General features: G+C 45.8%; 1 protein-coding gene across 1 annotated transcript; it reads right to left on the reverse strand.

Moving 5' to 3' along the window:
* Positions 1-8,251: 8,251 nt before the first annotated feature.
* On the reverse strand, positions 8,252-12,052 carry LOC143770273 (ferritin heavy chain B-like). Its single transcript, XM_077259741.1, has 4 exons — positions 11,792-12,052; positions 11,048-11,194; positions 8,729-8,854; positions 8,252-8,584 (listed from the first exon to the last, which is right to left on the reverse strand). Exons 1-4 carry the CDS (start codon positions 11,891-11,893, stop codon positions 8,429-8,431), a joined length of 531 nt encoding a protein of 176 aa, XP_077115856.1. The 5' UTR covers positions 11,894-12,052; the 3' UTR covers positions 8,252-8,428.
* Between the last annotated feature and the right edge of the window lie 1,488 nt (positions 12,053-13,540).

Consider the following 13,540-nt stretch of genomic DNA (forward strand, 5'->3'; position numbering starts at 1 on the left):
ACACTGGGGGAAGAATGCTGGAGCACTGGGGGCAGAATGCTGGAGCACTGGGGGCAGAATGCTGGAGCACACTGGGGGCAGAATGCTGGACACACTGGGGCAGAATGCTGGAGCACTGGGGGCAGAATGCTGGACACACTGGGGCAGAATGCTGGAGCACTGGGGGCAGAATGCTGGAGCACTGGGGCAGAATGCTGGAGCCCTGGGGGCAGAATACTGGACACACTGGGGCAGAATGCAGGAGCACTGGGGGCAGAATGCTGGACACACTGGGGCAGAATGCTGGAGCACTGGGGGCAGAATGCTGGACACACTGGGGCAGAATGCTGGACACACTGGGGCAGAATGCTGGAGCACTGGGACAGAATGCTGGAGCACTGGGGGGCAGAATGCTGGACACACTGGGGAAGAATGCTGGAGCACTGGGGGCAGAATGCTGGACACACTGGGGCAGAATGCTGGAGCACTGGGGCAGAATGCTGGAGCACTGGGGGCAGAATGCTGGACACACTGGGGGCAGAATGCTGGAGCACTGGGGGCAGAATGCTGGAGCACTGGGGGCAGAATATTGGACACACTGGGGCAGAATGCAGGAGCACTGGGGGCAGAATGCTGGACACACTGGGGCAGAATGCTGGAGCACTGGGGCAGAATGCTGGAGCACTGGGGGCAGAATATTGGACACACTGGGGCAGAATGCAGGAGCACTGGGGGCAGAATGCTGGACACACTGGGGCAGAATGCTGGAGCACTGGGGCAGAATGCTGGAGCCCTGGGGGCAGAATGCTGGACACACTGGAGGGCAGAATGCTGGAGCACTGGGGGCAGAATGCTGGAGCACGGGGGGCAGAATACTGGACACACTGGGGCAGAATGCAGGAGCACCGGGGGCAGAATGCTGGACACACTGGGGCAGAATGCTGGACACACTGGGGGCAGAATGCTGGACACACTGGGGCAGAATGCTGGAGCACTGGGGGCAGAATGCTGGACACACTGGGGCAGAATGCTGGAGCACTGGGGGCAGAATACTGGACACACTGGGGCAGAATGCAGGAGCACATCTTGGCAGAATGCTGGACACACTGGGGCAGAATGCTGGAGCACTGGGGGGAGAATGCTGGAGCACTGGGGGCAGAATGCTGGACACACTGGGGGCAGAATGCTGGAGCACTGGGGGGAGAATGCTAGAGCACTGGGGGCAGAATGCTGGACACACTGGGGCAGAATGCTGGAGCACTGGGGGGAGAATGCTGGAGCACTGGGGGCAGAATGCTGGACACACTGGGGCAGAATGCTGGAACACTGGGGGGAGAATGCTGGACACACTGGGGCAGAATGCCTGGAGCACTGGGGGGAGAATGCTGGACACACTGGGACAGAATGCTGGAGCACTGGGACAGAATGCTGGAGCACTGGGGGCAGAATGCTGGACACACTGGGGCAGAATGCCTGGAGCACTGGGGGGAGAATGCTGGACACACTGGGACAGAATGCTGGAGCACTGGGGGCAGAATGCTGGAGCACTGGGGGCAGAATGCTGGACACACTGGGGGCAGAATGCAGCAGACACTAGGGCAGAATGCTGGAGCACTGGGGGCAGGACTGGAGACAGGTGGGGCAAGAATGGAGATACGGGGCATGATTGGAGACACGGGGCAGAATGAAAGACATGGGGGCAGGATTGGATCATGGGGCAGAATGGATACGATGGAGACAGATGGGTCAGGATGGGGAGATCATATGGGGCAGAATGGATACTCATGAGGGCAGGATGTGAGAACATATGGCTGGAGCCAGGAATGAGACACACGGGGCCAGGGTGTGGGAATATTATTACCATAGGGGCTAATTAAGAGATATTTTTACTGCAGTTATGTATTTATTTTATTTTTTGAGTATACTGTTTTAAATGGGGGGGGGGGGGCTGTTACTGTGTAGAATGATACTGTCACCTCTTTTTCTTCATGTGGTGTAATGTAGAAGTTGGGAAAAATTAAGTAATGTGTTCTGCAAACGGAGCTCGAGATAACTGTTATTTCCTGTAGAGACGAGCCCTGGCTGGATGAAGTGATGGCGGTCTGTGCTGAATGAAAGATGAAAAACAAAGATTAAGGACTTCACCTAGAGACATCACTGGTGAGTCAGTGAGTTACCTATACACTGACACTATACACTGTATACTATATACAGAGCTCCTGTGTATAATGTCACCGGTAATCACTGTATTACCTCTACACAGACACTGCATACTAAGTACAGATCTCCTGTGTATAATGGCACTGATGATATTAGTATTGTGGTTTTTTTTTATTATTGATCAGTATTGTAGTATTCAGTCACTATGTGGTGGTAATATGTGGTCTGGACATGGTGTTGCGGTATTTGTCCCTTGAATGTGCTATTTGGTCACTATGTGGTGGTAATATGTGGTCTAGTCATGGTGTTGTGGTATTTGTTCCCTGTATTTGATATTATTCGATCACTGTGGTTGTAATATGTGGTCTGGTCATTGTGTAGCGGTATTTGTTCTTTGTATGTGATATTATTCGATCACTGTGGTGATAATATGTGGTCTGGACATGGTGTAGCGATATATGTTATTTGTATGTGATATTATTCGATCACTGTGGTGATATGTGGTCTGGACATGGTGTAGCGGTATTTGTTCGTTGTATGTGATATTATTGGTCATTTTAAAAATTGAAAAATAAATAAAAATATACCTAAATTGTATTGCATATTTTAACAAATATTTAGTAGGTTACAGTAGGGTAGGGCCTGGCCAAAAGTGTCTACTGTGTTATGGTGGCAGCTTAAAAAAATCTTTTGGCCAAATCAAAAGCTGCCGGCTATATGTGTGATCTGGTGACTGGAACTTAATGTGTGATAGGTGAGAAGTGGAGTTTTTCCAAGAGAGAGCGGTGGGACTGTGGACAGTTCAAGGGGTGGAGCCTGGGCGGAGTCTCAAGGGGGCCCCGAAAATTTTGCCAGTATGGGGCCCCAAAATTTCTAGTGGCAGCCCTGGTCGTGTGTACACAGGTATGTGATTTGCATACTTTTAGGCAACATTCCGACTAGACGTGTCCAGTCTCCCCCCAACGCACCTGCATTAAGCGATCCGTTGTCCATCTAGTCGGCATGTGATCGCATGTATGCAAATGACATATTTTCAGTAGAGTTCCCACAGCTCCTGGCATATTCCTCACATCGCGCAGAGTGACTGGAGACTCGTAGCCTAAGGCTTTCTTCACACTGTAAGTGTGAGCAAGTCACTTCTTTCACGGTTTTGTTCAGCGTTTTTCACCCATTGAAAGTAATGGGTGGTGAAAAAAAGTATCAGGTTTTGCAGCGGTTTTTGTGCCAAAACCTGATGAACTAGAGTCACTTTTTTTTTGCACTAAACTTTATCAGCATGCACAAGAGACAAATGTAACATGAAAAAAAGCACAAAAATGCAGCAAAAAAAGCAACAAAAAACAAGCAAAGCCTGTTTTTTTCTGCAGCTCCTTTACTGCCAAGAGAGTAAGTTTTGCTGCAGAAAAAAAAATGAAAAAAAAATGCCCATTTGTGAGCATAACCTGGCAAACAATTGTGTAGAGCCCTCCTACATATTAGTGTCGGCCCCACTTGGTAATTTTGGGTTCGGCCGTTATTAGTCTAATTCGTATTTGTGTCTTAAGACCTAATTCAGACATGCATTTCATTCTTTTTTTTTTATTTTGTTTTGCATACTACGTAAATATGGATTGTGTGCTGAATCCAATTTTCATCCAGTTTTAGTCCGGGTGTTTATTTTTCCTATCATTTTCTTATCAAACGAAAAAATAAACGAGCTTTTATCCAGCGACTAGTAAACATTAGACAGCACCCATATTGGAGGGCATCAAAGGGCCATCCATTGGTTTTCACAGACCCAATAATTTGTATGGTGGTCACGTGCCGACTAGACATGCTCAACCTCGCTCAATACAAGTGAACTGAATTAGCTCAAACACGTCTAGTCGGAATGTGGCCAGAAGTCTGCAGATTGCATACATGCAGTCATATGACCTCCCTGTGAATCCTTACAGCAAGCAGTGTGCACGCCGTAAGGACTCAGAAATCTGCAGTCGCACAGCGTTAGGCCATGTGCACACGTTAAGTATTTTTCGCGTTTTTTTCATGTTTTTTCGCTATAAAAACGTGATAAAAACGCGAAAAAAACGCTTACATATGCCTCCTATTATTTTAAGTGTATTCCGCATTTTTTGTGCAAATGTAGCCTTTTTTTCCGCGAAAAAATCGCATCGCGGAAAAAAAAGCAACATGTTCATTAAAATGCGGAATTGCAGGGGATTCCGCACACCTAGGGGTCCATTGATCTGCTTACTTCCCGCACGGGGCTGTGCCCACGATGCGGGAAGTAAGCAGATTATGTGCGGATGGTACCCAGGGTGGAGGAGAGGAGACTCTCCTCCACGCACTGGGCACCATATAATTGGTAAAAAAATAAGAATTAAAATAAAAAATAGTCCTATACTCACCCTCGATGTCTTCCCGCCTCCACTGCACGCTGTCGCTTCGGTTCCTGTAGCTGATGTGCGGCGAAGGACCTGCCGATGACGTCGCCGTCTTGTGATTGGTCGAGACCGGTCATGTGACCGCGACGTCATGGAAGGTCCTGCGCGCACACACCATCTATAGGAAGAGGAACGGACGCCGGTGAGGAGATGTCTGGGTGAGTATAAGCATTTTTTTATTTTTTTTATTATTTTTAAACATTCTATCTTTTACTATAGACGCTGCATAGGCTGCATCTATAGTAAAAAGTTGGTCACACTTGTCAAACAGTATGTTTGACAAGTGTGACCAACCTGTCAGTCAGTTTTCCAAGCGATGCTACAGATCGCTTGGAAAACTTTAGCATTCTGCAAGCTAATTACGCTTGCAGAATGCTAAAAAAACGCGAAAAAAACGGAAAAAAAACGCAAAAAAAAAAATGCGGCTTTCTTGCAGAAAATTTCCGGTTTTCTTCAGGAAATTTCTGCAAGAAATCCGCAACGTGTGCACATACCCTTACTGTAGACATTTATCAATAGACCGGACAACTAGGAATGATTGGACCTCAGAAAGTTCGGGTCAGTAAGGTTAGGACAAATTTTAGTTCAAAGTCTAATTTTGGTACCAGAATTTCACCCCAAACTTCATATACGTCAATGGGGACCAGAACTTTGGAGCTGTAAAATGGCTGTAAATTTGTCATAGTAAGCGCTAGGGAGCTGGAAAAGGAAGCAAAATGGGGGTAAGAGCAGGACAATTGTCATACAAACAAATATGAGTAGGGAAATGACTTAAAATAACCTAGAATACAAAATATAAAAATTAATAAGCTTGAACCAGGAGGCGGAGGTCTAAGTGGAGTAGAGCAGTGCCTTGTGTGTATAGTTTACTGTACTTGTTAATGAATGAAATAAACAACTTGGGGTCCTCCCTATTTTTGTTAACCAGCCAAGTGAAAGCAGACAGCTGTGAGCTGGTGTTATTATTTTTGGAATGGAATTGTGCCATTTCTGGAGCGGCTGAGGGCTGGTCTTAGGCTAGGAAGGGGACAATATCCATGGAGCCTCCCAGCCTATTAATATCAGTCGCCAGCTGTCTGCTTTGCCTTTGCATGTTATTAAAATTGAGGGGACCAAAAAACTAAATTATGTGGGGTACCCCCTATTTTTACTGACCAGCTAAGGCATTAGTGAATAAATTATGAATTTGTCCTAAAAAAAAATTGTGGTATCCTTTGGATGGGAGTGTTGAATGTTTGAAAATCCCAAGTATTTTATGATTTTTTTTAAGTAGAGGAAATATTCACTTAGCTAGCCATAAATTTTATGTAGTTCCCAGCCGAAACCTTGTAACTCCCCCATACATATGCCTAAGCATGCAATAAATGGTGAGAGAGGAATAAGCTGTTGCCAGACACTTGATGACTCATTTCCCCTGAGAACAATAAAGAATCGGACATGTTGAAGCCCACCAGCCCAATCCTTCAGATGACGTCAGGAGAGATAAAGGTAGGATGGTTTAAGTTTTGCCGAGCTATTCATTTGTATGGGGTTGACTGGAGATGTAGCTTTCGGCTGATTGATCTATATGGAAGTTTTTCAGTGCAAAGTCTGGGGAAGAGGAGTGCTAGTAGACTCTTAGAGAATACTGCATCTTTTTCTCTAGCTTTTTGGTTCATAGTTAAAAAAACAGCAGAAATATAACTAAACTAACAATTAAAAGACTGTTCCTATTAATTTGTAGGATAAAACTAGTGTATTCTCACTCATAACTAGGCTGCATGTGTGAGAAGCTTGAGAGACTATGTACCGATACTCACAAAGTGATTTCATCAGTTGGCTTGAAAGCGACTGTGCTGTGCACTTTGTTCTTTAGTACAACCTAGCGTAGTACATAACGTGCTAGATAATTCTCTGCAGTAAAGAATGTGTTCCCATGGACTGAGAACTAAGATCCAGTCCTCTCTTGATCTGTCTGACAAGAGATGTTGCCGAGAGCATCTGAGATGCCAACCATTGTTCTCATCACCTTTGTATGCTGTACGCTCTGTGACTTAACAGAAAGTCCTACAATAACACTTTCTGACAGAGGAATAAGGGAACCACCAAAGGAGCCAACACATTCCACAGCACTTTCAGAGGGGATATGGGCAGACAATATCAGACACTATAGTAATTGACTTTTCCAGGGTAGTGCATTCCAGGGAATTAGAGTAGCGTGAGAGAAGTCTTGGAGACCGGAGTGGGAGGTTCAGAAGATGTTCATCTTTGGTTGTTAGCTGAATGGAAGGCACAGGTAGGGTGGTGGACAGAGATGGAGGAGATGTAAGGTGGTGCGGAACTGTGGAGAGCTTTGTGGAGCAGAGTGATAACTTTATATTGTATTTTGTAGCAGTTGGGCAACCAGTGCAATAACTGGAACAGAATGGAAGCATCTGGATAGGAATATGATCCTGGTTGCATTCAGGATTTAAAAATGTACAAGACCAAATACAGCTTATTATTTTGATAAAGTAAAATTTTAAAATAAAGTAAAATATATACGGTATATATACATACACACTGTATATATTCCATGAAAGCATAAACCAATAAGGAAACACCTATAAAGAAAGCTGCATTGAAAGGCAGATAAAATAAAGTTTTATTATAATGATAAAACCAGACCATGAAGGCAAATGAGAAAGTAAAAGTAGTGAGACAACACAGATGAGGTAGATAGGTGGCACAGCCTGGACACATTGCCTGAATATATCTGTATATTTTCTTACTATGTTATATAAAAGGAGAATAAATTATGCAAGCTAAAAAGGTGTATCCCCGTAGGGTTGAAGAACTTTGTAGTGTACACATTATTGGCAATGACCATTAACCATCGGCTTCATACTGAGAATAACGGGCATGAGAAGCATTACCCTATAGGACCTTATTATGCACATTGCAATTAGTGATATGCTAGTTTAGATCGTGTACAATTGCTGGGGTGCACGACCACCACTCTTCCAGACAGCGAATGTTGGTGGTCGGACATGCAAGACTTTAACTGCTATTCTTGTGGTTGGTAGGGGTCCCAGGGGTGTTCCCCCTACAGATCAGTCCTATGGTAGGCAACATCCATTGGTTATTAGTGCACCGGATATCGTTACTGCCATGAGAAGAGTTGAAAACCATTGTTACTACTGGTTGCTCAAGATTACAGCTGCGCCATACATTCTCCAGTGGTTGGTCGTCCATCCCCCCCCCATGTCTGAGAGACCGACATTGCAACAATTTATGATGCTATAAATTCTCAGTATGTGTAACCAAGTTTATTCTGACTTGTAACACCTAGATTAAGTCAATAGCAATGTTCCTTGTGAAAGTTTGACTTACACCAACCCAGCTTTGTAGTTACATCACAAGTGATGGCTGCAACGCACATTCTATTTTTTTCTGCTGCTTACCTTTTGATGTTTAAGACTGGTTGTTCACACAAGACTGTTCAAACCAAGAACAGTTGCTCACCTTGCAAATCACTGCACCTTCCCACCTACTTGTTCTGCATCCATTTCCATCCTCCTCTAGCTCCTGTTAATTGCTGGAGCTGTGAAGCAAAGAGGGTAGAGATGGAAGGAAGACAAGTAGTCGGGAAGTTGCACTGAACCATTGGTGCCTTGGTGTATGCGCTTCCCTACTACAAAAACCTTCAATAAACACAAGTTAAGCACATGTTGAACGACAGAAAGACTTTATTGGAAAACTTGCTGACAAGCACGGTCACATCTGATCAGGGAACAAAGATCACACAAGGTTTAAAAGGAGCCCAACACATCTCAGGGGGCATTATAATTATTCCAGATGGACAAGGAGATGCAGACGAGACTGGTGGTATCCAGGAAGGACACATCTTAGCTGCTCTCCCCCAGGGTGTGCTTGTCGAACAGGTACTCGCCCATGCCGTTCTGGGGGACCCCAAGGCGCTTCAGGTTGGTGATGTAGTCTCCAAGCTGCTTCATGGCCTTCACCTGTTCTTCCAGGTATTCAGATTCTAAGAAGTCACAGAGCTGAAAGAGAACAAGGTCGGTTATTAATATGCAAGAATTACTAGCCAAATAACAGATAATGTAAAGTTAAAGTAAAAAAAAAAAATTATATATATATATATATATATTATTAATGAAAGATACAAGGCTTGCAGAGATACTTACTTGAGGGTCAGCCTTGTCAGAAGCCAATTTGTGAAGATCCAGAAGGGCCTGGTTCACCGTCTTCTCCAACTGTAGAGCAGCCTGCATGGCCTCCAGGGTGTTGGCCCACTCATCACGCTCAGGTTTCTAAGCAGAAGAGACAGAAATCATTAGGCCGGGGACTCACACAGTATAAAAATACGGTCCGTTTTACACGGACGAGAATCGCCCAAATGTTGCCAAAACAGTGATCCGTGTGCAGTGCGAGGATGCGATTTCCTCGCATCAAATTATCCTTGTGACATCCGTACTGCAATATTTTCTCGCAGGCTTGCAAAACCGACAACTAATGGATTTATGTGCTCAAATGTTCGTTAAAACATATATACAGTATGTATATGTCATTTAGATACATATACACACTATTTATGCATTTCGGACTATTGGATAGGTGTCATAATTGACGCCTCTCCATTATTAATCTGGCTTACTGTCACCTTACAATAGCAAGGTGACATTAACCCTTCATTATCCCATCGCTACATGGGAATGGGGAGAGAGTGGGCAAGTGCCAGAATAGGCGCATCTTCCAGATGTGCCTTTTCTGGGGTGGCTGGGGCAGATGTTTGTAGCCGGGGGGGGCGCACGCAATAACCATGGACCCTCTCTAGGCTATTAATATCTGCCCTCAGTCACTGGCTTTACCACTCCGGCGGAGAAAATTGCGCGGGGGCCCACGCCAATTTTTTCCGCCATTTAACCCTTTATTTTAAAAGCTACAGTGCCCAAATTTTGCCCATACACACTACTAACATTAGTAGTGTGGAATATGCAAAAAAAAAAAAAAAAGGGATATGAGATGGTTTACTGTATGTAAACCATGTCTCATATCCTGTCGGGTTTGGGAAGGAGAAATGAAAAGCCGGCAATTGAATTACCGGCTTCTCTAACACCGGTGCGTATTTCTCGCAATGCACACACAGTCCGAGTGTAATCCGATTTTTTCTCGCACCCATAGACCTGCATTGGCAAGTCTCGGCCGAGATACGCTGACAATCGCAGCCTGCTGCGATTTTACTCTGATCCTGAATACGGTGGAGAAAATATCGGATGATGGGAGCTGCACCATAGATTAACATTGGGCCGAGTGCTATGCGATTTTTTATCGCATAGCACTCGTCCGTATTACGGTCTAGTGTAACCCCGGCCTTAAGGTACCTTCACACTAAACGACTTTGCAACGATAGCGATCTGTGACGTTGCAGCGTCCTGGATAGCGATATTGTTGTGTTTGACACGCAGCAGCGATCTGGATCCCGCTGTGATATCGCTGGTCGTTGCTGAAAGTCCAGAACTTTATTTGGTCGTCAGATCGGCGTGTTTGACAGCAAAAGCAACGATGCCAGCAATGTTTTACAATGGTAACCAGGGTAAACATCGGGTTACTAAGCGAGGCCCTGCGCTTAGTAACCCGATGTTGACCCTGGTTACCCGGGGACCTCGGCATCGTTGTCGATATGGCTGCAGCGTTGCTTAATGTGACGGTACCTTTAGAGTGATCTTCAGAATCACTCAAGAAATAAGGGCGTTAGGAGCCTGTGCACACATTACAGGATTGTTTGCTTTTTGTGCTGTGGAGGTCACAAAACCTGAAAGTTTCCTGACACCAGTAAAGTGAGTGAGAATCCTGGGGTCTCATGCACACATTTGACTTGCAGACTTAACTCCGCAGCATGTTAATTCTTTCAGCAGATTTCACTCATACCAGTGAATGGGAAATAAAAAAAAAAGTCTGCCCTAAGAACAAGTGTACATACCCTAAGAAACCTCAAGATTGGAGGTTCTATCCATGGCAAATGTTCACATCTATATAGGAGAATCCTCCAGTGTTCCGTCACCCTCTTATATGAGCCTACATCCCACAGCAAATCAATCAATTACTGTATGTACGCCAAGTTTTTCAGCACTTTTGTGCTGATGTTGAGGGGACAATGCATACCCCACTTATACTAGAGTCAATAAGTTCACCCGAATTGAGATCCTGATTTGGCTTTTATCCTAAGTCATATTGCACGACTCGTTAAAGGGTTGATTATGACTTGTAAGATCGCTACTACCAACAGGTGGCGCTATAGAGTTAAGTCCTCTTTCTCAGAAGAGGCAATTTGCATATTTAAGTTCACCCAGTACTTCATGGCAAAATTAGGTGCCTCGGCTTATACGGTATGCAAATCACCCCCCCCCCCCCCTCTTACATTGGGTCCCTATGGTTGATCCCTCCTGCATCTGAGTGCGCACAGACAATGTATATCTAGCCTTAGTAATAAGCCAAAATCTCACCTTAATGTCCTGCAGGACAACTCGCCCCCCACGCTTGTTCTGGTACTTCAGGAACTTCTCAGCATGCTCCCTCTCTTCATGGCTCTGCTCCTTGAAGAATTTAGCCACATGGTGAAGGGCGACATCGTCACGGTCAAAGTAGGAGGACTGCAAAAGGAGAAGAAGGGCAAATATTCCTCATTACTAGATTGTAAAGATAAGGAAAATGTAACAATTACATCATTGTCACTGTGGGAAGAGGACAACACAATTATATATATATATATATACACTTCTCGGTGCAGGAGATTTTGCTAACATTAATGTAATAGGAGCACAGAACCCTGCACTAGAACATTGTAACACTATTTAGTGAACAGTTACTTTCTAGCAGATGTGAGAGGTAAATAGAAGTGAGCGCTGATCAGGTCTCCTGCCCAGAGCACAGAGGTCTTGTGTAGTCATCATGGAGGAAACACACTGTGCTCCGGGCCCAGAGATGAGCTGTGCTGGCCACATCAGGGTGCGGAGCCGGAGATCTCTGCAAGGAGCTGATAGCCGGGAAGGGAGGACTACAACCACCATGGAGCCCCCCAGAGAAGAGCGCAGCCCCCAGCATCTTTTGGGCAGATTTCTGCTATGGAGCTACAAGAAATCACCTTGTATCTGAGAATGCAGAGACATGGAGGAGCACTGAGCAGTAAGCCACCTGGGCAGGATGGGACCTGTAGTCCTACAGCTGACTGAGCCCAGCAGAGCACTCACCATGGAGAGGTAGGTGTAGGAGGCGTAGAGCTCCAGGTTCACCATGCGGTTGATGGCCGCCTCGCAGTCGCGGTTGTAGTTCTGGCGCACCTGGGATTCCATTGCGGCTTCTTGGTGTCTGAGTGGCGCAAAAAAGGTTGTAAAAGTCTTGAGGGACTGAAGAAAGGAGAGAAAGGAGCCGAGGACTCGGAGAGGGTTCCGTTCAAGCACTGTTGAAGCAAGAACTCTGCTCAGAGTCAGCGACCGTCTGATCTCCGCACCCTGGAGTCCGGGATTTATAGGCAGGAGGCGGGGCGTGGAGCTGACGTCATCTGTCTGCAGCCAATCCTGCCCGGAGCTGCTGCAGCCAGAGATCGGGCGGAGCGTCCTGCAGGCGGCGTGCACACTCCCTCCACTGCCGGCTGATGGCACACAGGCTCCTCATGGAACAGCTCTAGTCTCACATTACTGAAATTCAGGATTTTTTTTCCCCCAAACACTTTATAATATTATAGGAAAATGTATGGAGAGCCATCCCCTTCTCTATTATTACTGTGTAGGTTGTCTCTGTGCCATAGGGAGCTATGGAGATAAGTGGAGAGTAATAAATGTTCTATTATGCTGCTATTTTCCATATATTTTTACAGCAAACGGTATAGAAAAAGAGGAGAAATACAGCAGGTACAGAGTAAAGCCGACTTTCAGCCAAAAGATCGTTCCACCATCGGTTATCTTGCCAGACATCTCAAGGGTCGAAGTTCTGAAACCAGACTTTCTGGATCCTTAAAGGGGATGTCCGGCCTTAGACAATTGATGGCACTGGAGAATCCTCACAGAGCGCAGTGACTGCAGACTTGTAGGCTTAGGCTACTTTCACACTAGCGTCGTGCACTGCACGTCGCTATGCGTCGTTTTGTAGAAAAAACACATCCTGCAAAAGTGCTTGCAGGATGCGTTTTTTCTACATAGACTTGCATTTGCGACGCAGTGCGACGTATTGCCACACGTCGCAACCGTCGTGCGACGGTTGCGTCGTGTTGCGTCGGACCGTCGCCACCAAAGAATGTTGCATGTAACGTTTTTTGGTGCGTCGTTCCCGTCTTTTCCGACTGCGCATGCGCGTCCGGAACTCCGCCCCCACCTCCCCGCACCTCACAATGGGGCAGCGGATGCGTTGGAAAACTGCATCCGCTGCCCCCGTTGTGCGGCGCTTTCACTGCTTGCGTCGGTACGTCGCAACGACGCAATTCATCGTGCGTCGTCCGACGCTAGTGTGAAAGTAGCCTTAGGCCGTGCGACCCCTCTGGCAAACAATTGTGTGGAGCCCTCCTACATATTACAGTGTCGGCCCCACTTGGTAATTTTGGGTTCGGCCGTCATTAGTCTAATTCGTATTTGTGTCTTAAGACCTAATTCAGACATACATTTCATTCTTTTTAAAAATTTCGTTTTGCATACTACGTAAATATGGATTGTGTGCTGAATCCAATTTTCATCCATTTTTAGTCCGGGTGTTTACTTTTCCTATCACTTTCTTATCAAATGAAAAAAGAAACAAGTTTTTATCCAGTACACATTACACAGCACCCATATTGGAGGGCATCAAAGGGCCATCCATTTCTTTTCACACACCCAATGATTTGTATGGTGGTCACATGCCGACTAGACGTGCTCAACCTCGCTCAATACAAGTGAACTGAATGAGCTCAAACACGTCTAGTCGGAATGTGGCCAGAAGTCTGCAGATCACATACATGCAGTCATATGACC

The sequence above is a fragment of the Ranitomeya variabilis genome, chromosome 4, assembly GCF_051348905.1.
Source record: "Ranitomeya variabilis isolate aRanVar5 chromosome 4, aRanVar5.hap1, whole genome shotgun sequence".
Classification (NCBI taxonomy): Eukaryota; Metazoa; Chordata; class Amphibia; order Anura; family Dendrobatidae; genus Ranitomeya; species Ranitomeya variabilis.